The sequence below is a fragment of the Panthera tigris genome, chromosome B1 (assembly GCF_018350195.1).
Source record: "Panthera tigris isolate Pti1 chromosome B1, P.tigris_Pti1_mat1.1, whole genome shotgun sequence".
Taxonomy (NCBI): Eukaryota; Metazoa; Chordata; class Mammalia; order Carnivora; family Felidae; genus Panthera; species Panthera tigris.
In genome coordinates, this window is record NC_056663.1 from 103,942,615 (window position 1) to 103,956,031 (window position 13,417).

At 37.8% G+C, this 13,417-nt stretch overlaps 1 protein-coding gene and 1 long non-coding RNA gene across 13 annotated transcripts in view; one reads left to right on the top strand and one right to left on the bottom strand.

Moving 5' to 3' along the window:
* The window catches only part of PDE5A (phosphodiesterase 5A), a 141,978-nt gene that overhangs the window by 82,284 nt on the left and 46,277 nt on the right, over nt 1–13,417 (top strand). For all 5 annotated transcript variants that reach the window (XM_042983982.1, XM_007087606.3, XM_042983983.1 and 2 more), the window contains exon 11: nt 3,336–3,395. In XM_042983982.1, coding sequence (XP_042839916.1) covers nt 3,336–3,395 — 60 coding nt within the window. The remainder of the gene's footprint in view (nt 1–3,335; nt 3,396–13,417) is intronic.
* The window catches only part of LOC122237969, a 74,128-nt gene that overhangs the window by 8,653 nt on the left and 52,058 nt on the right, over nt 1–13,417 (bottom strand). For 5 of the 8 annotated variants that reach the window (XR_006216817.1, XR_006216815.1, XR_006216816.1 and 2 more), the window contains 4 exons: nt 7,180–7,253; nt 5,477–5,711; nt 4,253–4,335; nt 3,133–3,182 (listed from right to left, as the gene is read on the bottom strand). This is a non-coding gene — a long non-coding RNA (uncharacterized LOC122237969). Of the gene's footprint in view, nt 1–2; nt 138–3,132; nt 3,183–4,252; nt 4,336–5,476; nt 5,712–7,179; nt 7,254–13,417 lie in introns of those variants that run through there. The other 3 variants (XR_006216811.1, XR_006216814.1, XR_006216812.1) reach the window with 3 other exon arrangements.

Sequence of the window (13,417 nt, forward strand, 5' to 3'; positions counted from 1 at the left end):
ACAACTGTGGGACTCTCGGTCTCTGCAGCCACACTCAGTTTCTGCCTTTCCCGCCAAAACAACTCGTGGGGTCTGTGTGTGATAGCAGCGTCTCCTCACGAGAATCAGACTGAATCCTTAGCTCCTCATGGAAACAGCTAAGGAAACGGAGATCCAGAATATTTTAGAGACTAATCAAAGGTCTCATGACCAAACCAAAACTCAGGCTGTTCGTCCCTTCACTCTTCTGACCTTAAGAATGCATTCACACAGATGTCTGCTGCCCGTGCAGCCTGTCTGTCCAAGCTCCAGTGCCTGAGCATCCCTGTCCCCTGGTGAACAGCTGTACTCATACATTTTGAAAGACAAAAATAGAAACCCTAAGCACTCAGAGAACCAGAAGTGAGGAAAAGGGAAACTCTTTCAGATTACAGATGTATGGATCCCACTTCTGAATACCCTGATTCATAAGTCTTGGGTAGAGCCTGGGAATCTACATTATTCCAGAGCTTCCCCCAGGTGACTCCGAATGTGCAGGCAGCTTGTGACCCACTGGCCTGGGACACTGACCTTCGGCAGGCTCCCTCCCGAGGAGGATTACCCTACCCAAGTGGGGCCAGCCCTTTCCAGGTGTATTTCACTAACTGCCTGAAAATGTTCACTTTGCATAACCCAGAAATTTCTTACATCAGAGACCCAGTTTAAGGAAATAGACTTCAAAAGGGCAAACGTCTCTACTTATTCATACAGTGGCGTGAAGTATGTTTGAATATTTGCCTACTCCTATGTAATTGAGATCAGTGGGAATCCATGTTTAGAAACTGTAACGTTTCCTCCAATCCTCTAATAAGTTCCTAACCTAAATAGCTAGAAAGATATATAAGTAAAAATTTACTAACAACCAAGATAGTATTAGTAATGATGAATATATAACATGAATAGTTTTGCCATGGTATTATATAAGAGACCTTGGATTATAAGCCAGTGGAAATCTTTTTTTGAAATACACACACGTAGGTATAGGTGCATATATATATATATATATATATATATATATACACACACACAAATATATGTATGTGTGTATATATATATGCACACATATACCTCAAATTACATCTATACACATACATATATGTACATATAGTGTCACACGTATATACATATGTATGTATACATGTGTGCATGTGTGTATATACATATATTTTTAATCAAATTTTTTATAGTTCCCTTGGTTTTGCACTGAATTGAATCTAAGCCAGCTATCAATTAGAAATTATCTCTTCTTGTAAAAATGTTTTATTATGGAAAATTGCAAGCATATACAGAAGTATACTAAGAATAGCTTAGTGAGTGCCCATGTACTCATTAGCCATCTTTAATAATTATTGACCCCTGGCCAATATCATTCCATTCATACACTTGCTCACTGCTCTGCACTCTTCCACTTTAATCCATTGATTATTTTGAAGCAAATCCCAGACATTATATAATTTTGTTCAAAATCTTCGAGTATTTTCCTGATTGAGATTTATTTCTATTTTAACACTATAGTTTTACTTCAGTTAAATATATGAGTAATTAGGCTTTTACTTAGTCTAAACATTTATTTTATTTCAGTTCATTATGGGAAGTCCTATCGATGCTCACAAGTTTAACCTTGAAAAAGATTTTCCTTTCCTTACAAGGCATTGTATAAAAGCTAGGGACACCAATCCCTCAGGTTTTCTTAGGACAGTGAATTATTTTGACCTGGAAGCCATGGTCATTATAATGACCAACAAAACAACAATAATAATAGCTAACCTTTGCCAAATGTTTACTCTGTGTTCTGATGCTCACGTGTATAGACATACCTCATTTTATTGTGCTTTGTTTTATTGCTTGTCACAGATACTGCATTTTTTACAAATTAAAGGTTTGTAGCAACCCTATGTTGAGCAAATCTGTCAGCATCATTTTTCCAACAGCATTTGCCCACTTCATGTCTCTGTGTCACATTTTGATAATTCTTACAATAGTTCAAGCTTTTTCATTATTATTATATTTGTTATGCTAATCTGTGATCAGTCATTAGGGCCTGCTGAAAACTCAGGTGATGGGTTCCATTTTTTTAGCAATAAAGTGTTTTTGAAATAAGGTATCATATATTTTTTTAGAAGCAATGCTATTGCACACTTAATAGACTATAGCATAGTGTCAGCATAACTTTTATGTACACTGGGAAACCAAAAAGTTCATTTGACTCCCTTTATTACAATATTGGCTTTATTGCAATAGTCTGGAAATAAACCCGCTATATCTCAGAGGTAGGCCTGTATTAACAAAATTAATCATTACAACCGTATGAGTAAGGTGTTATTATTATCTCCAGTGTGACAAAATTTATTTTTTAAAACTTAGAATGGTATGTTATTCCTGTATCAATTTAAGTCTGAAAATGGCTTACCTTTTTATCAATCCTGCTAATATCTTTGGGGTTTTTAGTAAATCTATGTTGTCTCTGTCAAAGATGAACTTTAAAAAATATTTTTAAAAAAATACGGTAGATGTTTTAAATATGACCACTGCCCTGATTCAAAAGAATGTCTAAAATATTATCCTATTACTTTGAAGTCATTACTTTTGAATATGGGAATTAATGATTCTTCTGTTGAGTGATGAGAAAATAGTAAGCCTGTCTGTTTAACTCTACTAGGGTAAGAGAAAGTGTACTAGTTAGGTATTGAAAGCAGGGTCCCAGGCCCCACTTGTCCCCTCACTGAGTGCCTCACGTCCCCAGATGTTACTGGATGGATTTATGGGGCAGCGCTGCCTGTCTTGATCTGTGTGACATCATGTTCTAGCCATGCCATTTTTCTTTATGAAATTCTAGAGTAGTTACAGCCCTCCCCTGAGAGCTTCTTCTAGACTCCTTGCTTTCCAAATGTCAATGTTAAGTGTCAGTTTACGCAAAAGATTTTTTCGTAATTCTCACAAGTAAAAATAACTGAAGTTAGTATTTTCTAAAAAGCAGTGCAAAAAGAAAAAAGCACAAAATAAATTTTCTGCCAACTTTGAGCCAGTAGCATCGCTTATCAATAATGTGTTCATTACATCAACAGTGTCAGAATAAAAGTGACAAGACTTTCTCTAAACACAGAGAGAGTATACCTTTTGGTCTTCTGAAACAAGCAATTGAGTCAAATCTGGGATTTTTCTTTCTGTTGAAGAAAAGCAGCAAACAAGATTTGACATTCTGAGGTGTCTAGTTCTCTCTCCAGGAAGTTTTAGCAGAATCTCGAGCTTGAGATTGTAGTCTACATTTGGTAGTTTTCTCTTGGGTAACCTGTTTTCTTTGGTTTCTTACCCTATAGGTTCTGTCGTATCACGCTTCAGCAGCAGAGGAAGAAACAAGAGAGCTCCAATCCTTAGCGGTAATTCTCTTTCTTTGTAAAAGTGACTGACTACAGACATTTAATTAATACATAAACATGCTTCTCTTAGGCTAACTACTTCCAATGCAATGGTCCCAATTTTTTTAATTGTATTATTATTATTTACTTTGAGAGACAGAGAGTGAGCAGGGAAGGGGCAAAGAGAGAAGGAGAGAGAGAGAGAGAGAGAGAGAGAGAGAGAGAGAGAATCCTAAGCAGGCTCCACACCATCAGCACAGAGCTTAATGCAGAGCTAGAACCCATGAAGATCCCATGAGATCATGACCTGAGCCGAAACCAAGAGTTGGGCATTTAACTGATTGAGCCACCCAGGCACCCCAGCAATGGTCCCATTTAATTAAATGTGGTAAATATTTAGATGGACATTCATAAAAATATTTAATCAGTTCTACTTTATTGTAGGGCTAAAGAGTCACTGATGATCCAAAGCAAAAGATAACATACTGACTTTGTAGTACATTATATGATTCAGAATTTTTTTTTCAATAATGTTACATCTTTCTTAGGCCAAAACTAAATTTACTTTTCAGCTCCTGGGGACAATGTGAACAGGTGACTGACTGAGGTGGTTGTTTGGTTAGGGTAACGACAACAAAGATTTTATAATTTGTTATCAATAATCTGCTCTGCATTATTGAGAATTGAGAGTGATTTTGATGTCTGACCACATGGCCTATGGAATGTTACTTGAAATTGGGTTCAAATAAGGTCAGCTCCTGAATTCTTATTACATCGTTATTTAGTATGCTATGAGAGAAAAAGCACACTGATAATGTAAGTAGAATGTTAAATGTTCTAGGTCGTGGTTGAGATTAATGAAAATTTGAGGCACTTACACATTTACAGCAAAGGCTCGCCTTCTGAGTTGAAATTTACTTGAGACAACACGGATGAGGTCTATGTGAGATGTGACAGGAGTCTGTAAAGAATGAGAAGGGTGTGAACGGATCACTGAGATTCTTTTTCATTGTCCTCATCATCATAGCTGGCCAAATGCCAACCCTCTGTGGCCTTACCTACATTTTCTCACGAAAACTGCACAGCTATATTATGAGGGCCACACTGAAGTTAGAGAAGCCAAGTGACTTATTCAAGGTCACACTGGCAGAAAGAGGGGAAGTCAGGATACACACTCACACGGTCTAGTTCCAGAGCCCATGCATACAACCACTGTGCTGTCTGTTATGAGCTGTTAGGGACAGAGAAGATTAAAGATGATTGAAATGTTTTGACCTCCACCATTAAAAAAATGATGGTGCCATGAATTAACTAAAGTGGAAATATTAAGAAGGAAAACTTGGCAGATTTGACTTAGAACATGGTAAGTGTGAGGTGCTGGTGGAAGGACTCAATGGACGTCTTCAGTAATCATGAAAGGCAGGACTGGAGTGGGGAGGGGCTGAACAGAGGTGGCGATTTGGAGGTCCAGCCTTGCGGTTTGGGGCAGTCCCATGGGGGTAGAGCGGTTGGGAGAGGGGCCTGAAAGACTGAAGGCAGAACTTTTGGGAATCTGGGTTTCTGTGGAAGGAGTGGGGAAAGAACCTGGCTGAGGTACAGATGTGGTCGTTAAACAGGGAGGAAGATTTAGGATGGGGCAGTGGCGCAGAAGGCAGAAGTTTCAAAAAGGAAGGAGGTCCTGTTGGTTGTAGAAGGTTGAGAAGTGGGACTGAGGAAGGCTGCTGCATTCTGTGATCATGTGATTGTTCAGACGGCAGCTTTAGGAGTAAAACCGCGAGAGTTAAGAGTAAATGGTGACAAAACGGAGGAATGAATATAGACTAGTTTTAAAAGATAAGTTTTGTATAAAGCAAGGAGTGGAAAAGTAGTTATTAAGGATGCTGGCTGATGTTTTTGTTTTGGTTTGCTTTGTGTTGTGCACAAGGCTCACTCACAAGGAAGAGAACCAGCATGTTCTTGGATGGAGGGCAAAGGTACGGCAATGAGGGAGTGCAAGGCAGGGAAGAGATCTGGACCTTGGAGCAGCCTAGGCATTGAGCGAGACAAGAGGGAAGCGATGATAGTAATAATAATAAGAATAGCTACATTTATTGAGCACTTACCTCATACATGGCATGTTGGAAGTTCTTTGTGTGTGTTCACTAAGTGTATTTAGTCCACAGCAGCCCCATCAGGTCGGTATGGTTAGCAGGTGGAATGTGAGGAATTTGAGATTGAGAGGGTTTAGGTTGTCCTGCTCGGGATCTCCCCGGTCGTAAGTGATGGTGCCAGTACTAACTCTGGGCAGCCCAGATCCAAAGCCCAGACTCCCCTGTGTGGCACTGGAGAGGTAATGAGCTGGAAAAGGAAGGCTGAGGACTTACAGGTGTTCTCAGTTAAATCAGTGAGTAGAAAGCAGAGTCATTTATTTGCCAAGAACAGTTTAAGGAACTTGGGATGTTTCACCTGAAAGGTTAAGCTTCTTTTGGGGTTAGCCTCATTTGGGATGGACTTTATTTATTTTGTTCATGGCGGTATTTGAAGAAACGAACAGTTCTTCAATTATTTACAGAGGTTTATAGGTTATAAATATCTTTCACATCAGGCTTAATTGGCCTGTTGGTCTCATCCTTCCAGAATGATGAAGTTTTTAACTAAATGCATACTGTGAGTTGGACATTATCACATGGAAAGATACATCTTGAAGTGCTTGCGAGCACTGCAAGAGTATTAAATTAGTTCTAAAATGAGGGCAAGGTTACACTCTGCCATGTGTTGTTTTAGATAAATAAAAACTAGCAAATAGAGCAATTTCTAAAGATAATGCTAAAAACATCACTAGGATATTAAACTTTGCTTTCACTTTGAAAATAGAAATCTTTCAGAAAAAATCTGAAAATTATTTTCTCAATTATTTTTATAATTTTAGCAAGAGAAAAACGCTTTGGAATAACTGAAAATTGCTATATTGCAGTATTGTTCAAAACCATCTGTTGTTTCATTTGGAAAATAGATTTCTGGCAGCTGCACTGGGAAATTTAGGGTTACGTCACTTATAGGTCAGCTAATTTATTTAAATTGGTTGAAATTCAGCAACTGAATTCAATACTGGTTTTCCATCAGCCTAATAAAAATTCCTTTACAGCCCCGACTGCACAGGTGTCTGCATCATCCAGCGACTACCAAAGTTGCTTTGTTGTGTATCTGATTATTTATCTCAATTTAAGACCTAAAATAAATTGAAAAGCTGCCTAATGTTTTCTTCACTTTTATTTTTACAAGTTAGTTCTGGAGAGAATTAAATAATATATTTAAGTATACCAAATATTTATGCCTGTTTCCAGAAAAGTTCTCTAGTTATAACAAAAGTATAACCAAGTTGATAGGAAACTCAAAATCCTTATTTTTTCCCCTTTGTTTTACTTGAGTTTTTAATATAATTTCTCTTGACTTAAAATTGGGTATAGCAGAAATAAGGCCTTAAACTAAGCATTTTACCATATATCTTTAATGATCCTTAGTCACAAGTTGTTGAGATAAAAATAAATGAACCCCAGCTACCTGGCAGTGGTTATTAGAAAATTATTAGTTAAGATATCAGAATGAAATCAGTATTTATTACCAGTAACTGAGTATTTGATTGACTGGTTTCCTTTTCTGCTTTCCTCTTTTGTTAGAAGAGTAGTGAATAAATATGTATTAGAGTTTAGTTTTTTGAAATAAGCTCAGTTTTGTCCTGGGGTCACTGCTTATTCAGTTTATCTCTATAGCTTCTGCTTTATAGCAATTTCTGAATCATATGTAATGTATATAAAAGCAAACTCACCCTTTTGTGATCCTGAAAGGTTTCTGCATCAAAATAGTGAGATAGGGAGAAGCTGACCTCTCAGGCGGGATTTCCTAGAACAGAATTTACTTCATCTTGACCTTAATCTTTCAGAGCCAGAAACGTCATGTGAACTTTCTTGATCAGGAGTGTGTTCCTGCTGCAGGTGACAGCAGCAAAGGGCAGAGCCATGTTCCTGACTCAAATCCCTGATGCCCAAGTCAGTGGTAGAGTATAGATCTAATTCCTTGTATCAAGATGATCATCACATCCCCCACTTTTTGAGAAAATCTATATATGAATAGTCAAATTATAAATAGAAAATTTTGAGCCAATAATAACAAAGAGTTGATGTTATGATCTTGATAACCAGTGTCGCTGAACTGTAGTAACCTACGGCATCCAGGAAGGCACACTCTTCCTCAAACAGTGCTAGAATGACCCTGAAACCGTCTGGGTCCTTTGGACTTCCTGTATACCATCCGTTGATACATTCGTTTTTATAGATGTCTATAACATTAACTGGGCTGTGTCTTTTCCACATTGGCAAGACTTAGTACATTCTGTTTGATTCTTCCTGCTTTCCTTCAGCAAGCTAATCTTATCTTTTCTGCTTTGAATTCACTAGTACATTACTTCCAATGGTAATCTTAGCTCCAGAATATAGTGGCACCATTCTTCAGCTTCTTATATACTAAATAGATGTTAACCAGACTAATTCCTCATTTAGTCATAAATTTACCCTGAGAGTTTTACTTATAAGCATATGTACATATTATCAGAATCTTGACATTAGCATGTGCCATCTTTGCATGGTTTTGAAAACTGTATGCTCATTAGTTTTTATATTCTGTGCCTCTTTGCCATTGAGATTTAAAAGATGACATTTAGGGACACCTGGGTGTCTCAGTTGGTTGAGCATCCAACTTTGGCTCAGGTCATGATCTCACAGTTCGTGGAGTTCGAGCCCTGTGTCAGACTCATTGCTCTCTGCAGAGCCCACTTCGGATCCTCCGTCCCCCAATCTCTCCACCCCTCCCCAGTTCATGCTTTCTCTCTCAAAAGTAAATAAAAACATTTGAAAATAAATAAATAAATAGTCACATTTATATAATGTTAGAAAGAAGGAAAAATCATAAAACATGTTGATATCGTTATTGAAGAAAATATGCTAATCCAGCCGTGCTGTGCCTTATTCACTTCTTTATTCTCTGTAAGATTCGGTTCCACATACTAAGTTGGTTATTTACTTCCCTTTGTATAAGTAAGATTTCTTTTTCATATGTATTTGGATTCACTTCCCTCTTAGAGAAAGATAAATTCTAACAGGCTTGTAAGTGGTATGGATTTTTTCTTTAAAAACATGTTTTCTGTGCATGTTAGAAGTAGGGAAGAGAGACATTAGCCTTCTGTAAAGTATAATGTGATGGCTGTCAAACTGGCTTTATTCAAAGACCTAGAAACAAACTGCTCCGCATAAAATGGTGCCCCAATAGGTGGGGGTAGTGATCAGGGACTGATAGGGAGGGCTTAAAACACCTAACTGAGGCTCTCTGCTTGTAGCTACCAATGAACCCATGAGATATCTTACATTAATTTTATGCCTGAAAATAGTTTCCTTCAATAATTGATCATTGAGGAAAACCTCTTTTCATCCTAACATTTATAATGAATAAACGTCAGGAGTAATGTAACAAAATGCCTTTATACAATACTGAAGCTAATAGGAAGAATTTGACATTTTATGGATGGCCAAGTTCAGTGTCTGCTCTTCTTTTCAAACTTATTTTAAGAAATGACTTTCTGAATAAGGGAGCCTTGCCGTAACAGTTGGCAGTTAGGAGTTATTTTGTAATTTTTATTTTAGCTCTTGAGATTTGATACTTCAGACCTAAGGCGGGTAGAATGCCTTTGATAGCAGTGTGACCTTTTTTTGTATTAAGGTTATACAGTCGAGCAAGTTGTGTAGCCATGTGGCCACATGTCTTTATTTTCTTCTGAGGTGACCAGAGACTTTGCCACAGGCTAAATATAAACCTTTTTCATGAGGCATCCACCCAAAATAAGAAACTCAATAATTTTTAAATGATCCTTTTATTTACCTTACCCAAGTATATTATTTTCCATGGACACATGCTTTTTGGGTTTCAAGGAGACTATACACTTTACAAATAGAGTATTTCCTATAAAGTTTTATTTCTCTATTAAGTAAACAAAGAGGCACCCACCCTCTACACTTGTGTAGAGGCCTTCATAATGAGAAACAGTTGAATTAAAAAAAAAAAAAAAAAGGTTGTTTGTCTTATATGAAGTTCAGGATAGATTCTCTTTGACTTTATTTATTTATTTTAATATGAAATTTATTGTCAAATTGGTTTCCATACAACACCCAGTGCTCAGCCCAATAGGTGCCCTCCTCAATGCGCATACCCACTTCCCCTCCCTCCCACCCCCCCATCAACCCTCAGTTTATTCTCAGTTTTTAAGAGTCTCATATGGTTTGCCTCCCTCCCTCTCTTTTTTTTTCCCCTTCCCCTCCCCCATGGTCTTCTGTTAAGTTTCTCAGGATCCACATAAGAGTGAAAACATATGGTATCTGTCTTTCTCTGTCTGACTTATTTCACTTAGCCTAACACTGTCCAGTTCCATCCACGTTGCTACAAAAGGCCAGATTTCATTCTTTCTCATTGCCAAGTGGCTTTCCATTGTATATATAAACCACAACTTCTTTATCCATTCATCAGTTGAGGGACATTTAGGCTCTTTCCATAATTTGGCTATTGTTGAGAGTGCTGCTATAAACATTGGGGTACAAGTGCCTCTGTGCCTCAGTACTCCTGTATCCCTTGGGTAAATTCCTAGCAGTGCTACTGCTGGGTCATAGGGTAGGTCTATTTTTAATTTTTTGAGGAACCTCCACACTGTTTTCCAGAGCAGCTGCACCAGTTTTCATTCCCACCAACAGTGCAAGAGGGTTCCCGTTTCTCCACATCCTCACCAGCATCTATAGTCTCCTGATTTGTTCATTTTAGCCACTCGACTGGTGTGAGTGGTTTTGATTTGTATTTCCCTGATGAGGAGTGACGTTGAGCATCTTTTCATGTGCCTGTTGGCCATCTGGATGTTTTCTTTAGAGAAGTGTCTATTCATGTTTTCTGCCCATTTCTTCACTGGATTATTTTTTTTTCGGGTGTGGAGTTTGGTGAGTTCTTTATAGATTTTGCATACTAGCCCTTTGTCCGATATGTCATTTACAAATGTCCTTTCCCATTCCGTTGGTTGTCTTTGACTTTAGAAAAATAGGTGACTATATTCAGGTTCTCCAGGGAAACAGAACTAGTAGGAGAGAGATTTATTCTGAAGAATTGGCTCACACAGTTATGGGGGCTGAGAATTCCAGCAGTGTTATGTCTGCAAGGTTGGAGACCCAGGAAAACCAGTGGTATAATTCAGTTTGAGTCTAAAGGCCTGAGAACAGAGGAGCTGATGCTTGAAATCCAAGTCCAAGGGCCTGAGAAGATAAGATGAGATATTCCAACTTCATAGGAAGCAAAAAAGGCATGTTCTTCCTTCCTCTACCTTTTGTTCTATTCAGGCCCTGGACAGATGCATGATGTCCACCCACAGTGAAGAGGGAAGTCTACTGAGTCCACTGATTCAGTGCTCATCTCATCCAGAAATACAGAAATACTTTCACAGACATACACAGAAATAGTGTTTAGTGTGTCTAGTCAAGTGAGACATAAAATTAACCATCACAAGTGACTAAAAAAAGTAGTTAAGTATGTATTTTCATTATCTATCGTTGTGTTATTAGGGAGCATGTGCAAACTACTAACATCCTTGTGTCATTAAACTTTAAAAACTATGTATTTCAATTATTTATGTGCCTATCCTCTCCATCAGGCTATTAGTTCTTGAGTCGTCATCATCATAGCTACCATCTAGTGATTGCTGAACAAGAACCCGGTTTACATATCTTGTTAAGTGAGTGAATGAATCAATCAGTAGATTCTGGAAAATCTAGAGTTTTAGAGAGCCTATAATCTAGCCTGAAATAACATAACCCAAACTCCTTCAGTATCCAATAAGATTTTGCTTTCTTTCTTCTTAAAATGATTATGAAACTAGAAACAACTTTATAGTTGATGAAATACATAAAGAAGCATAGGGCTAGAGAGAAACCAGGTTCAACTTCCAGCTCCATGATCTCAGGCAAATCTGTGACTTCTCCGTGTCTCAGATTCTTTATGTATAAAAAGAGGATAATAGAAGAATTTACCCTGCAGAGTAGTGACTGGAGTTCCTGGTACCTATGTGCCCAGGAAGTATTAGTTGTTAGTAGTGCTAACAGTGGGAGGAAAATCAGTTCTCAGTCTAGTAGTAGCAGCATCAAGATTTTGATGTACCTTGTCATGTTCCAAGTCTTTTTGCCTGAGCCCTTCTAATAATGTGCACTTCAATGAAGTATACACTCATTTTTTAAATTAGTCTAAGTGGAAGAGGTAGGTGGACTATCTGGAAGAAAAATGTACCATGTGTTGTAAGAACAAGTGTAAACCTTTGTTTAAAGTTTAACCAGTTTTCTACTCGAGGGCAGTAATCTAGAATTGACCATTTTGAGTAACTTCTTGCCAGAGTTGGTAGGATATTGGTCATCGCTTTCCCATCATGAGTTTCCAGTGTTCTTGGAAGTGAATGAATCAAACTTTAATGAGACTTAAGACAAGCTGAAGCTGATTGTTAAAAAAATATAGTAATGAAATATTTATTGTGCAGACGAAAAGAATTCAACTATATTTAAAAATTTTTTAAAGCAAATAAAATTCATAATTAAACTATAGGGTAAGAAAGCATATTCTATAATATATCTGTTGTTTCTGACACAGCATGGTTCATTATTAATGTTAATATTTGTATTATAACTCTTTGCCAAATTAAATTAAATTAATTAAATATTATGGAGAACTGGTTAGGTGCTTGATGATATCAAAAAGATTTTCATTCACACATTTATATTTACCTCCTACTCTATGTGGGCTCCACATAACAATAAATAAGTCTCTACCCTCTTCAAACTTGAATAGTGAAGGACTGTATGTATAACATAATTATACAATATTATATGATTATAATCAGAAAAAAGGCTATAACTTTAAAGTGTAGGGCATTGTGAGATTATATAATATAGAGACATTCTAGAATATCTAGAATGGTCTGAGGTATATGTAGTAATTCACATAAGAGATGTGGCAAGTCTGTGATTTCATACTACACTGTAATTCAGCAACCTGCAAGGTAAGATTGAATCTAGGTTTTGGCTACATTAATGCTTCAAGAAATAGAATGTTTAGATTTGCAGTTAAGATCCAGAGCTCACTGCCTCCCCTGGACACACCAAAACTACAACTACATATAAAACAACTTATCAGGGTGCCTGGGTGGCTCAGTCGATTAAGCGTCTGACTTCGGCTCAGGTCATGATCTCATGGTTTGTGAGCTCAATCCCCACGTCAGGCTCTGTGCTGACAGCTCAGAGCCAGAAGCCCACTTTGGAATCTGTGACTCCCTCTCTCTGCCCTTCTCCCGCTCACATTCTGTCTCTCAAAAAATAAATGTTAAAAAATTGTTTTTGTTTAAAAACAACTATCTCCAAAAACAACTTGAAGACTAGCAGACCTAAGATTTTACACAACTAAGGATATAAAGAAATAGTCGCATCAAGATGACCAGGAGTGGCAAAGAGGCAGAGACAGTCTACTAAACTCAGGACTTACACCTCCCCAGCATGGCAACAAATGGGAGGATATCATGACTGCAAAGGCCCTCTCTGAGGAACAGGGATCCAGTACTCACATTGGGTTCTCTGACCCAGGAAACCTGCACTGGGAAGATGAGCTCCCATAACATCTGGCTTTGAAAACCAGTGGGGCTTAAGTCCAGGAGAGCCAGAAGACAGCAGGAAATCAAGACTCCACTCATAAAGGGCATGTGCACAGTCTCACTTGCTCTGAGTCCCAGAGCAGAGGCAAGAATTTGAAAAGTACCTGTGTTACATGTGAATGAGATTCATTGACTAATTTAATTGACTAAATTTAGGGCACAGAACTAATTTGGGATCTGTTGGAACTTTATCCAGGGATAGAAGTACTGTGAATGCCATTTTCTTTTTCACTCCCCTTCTACCTACTTGTTCTGAGTCGCTGCCCTACCTAGCAGGTGCTGTTTCTGACACTAT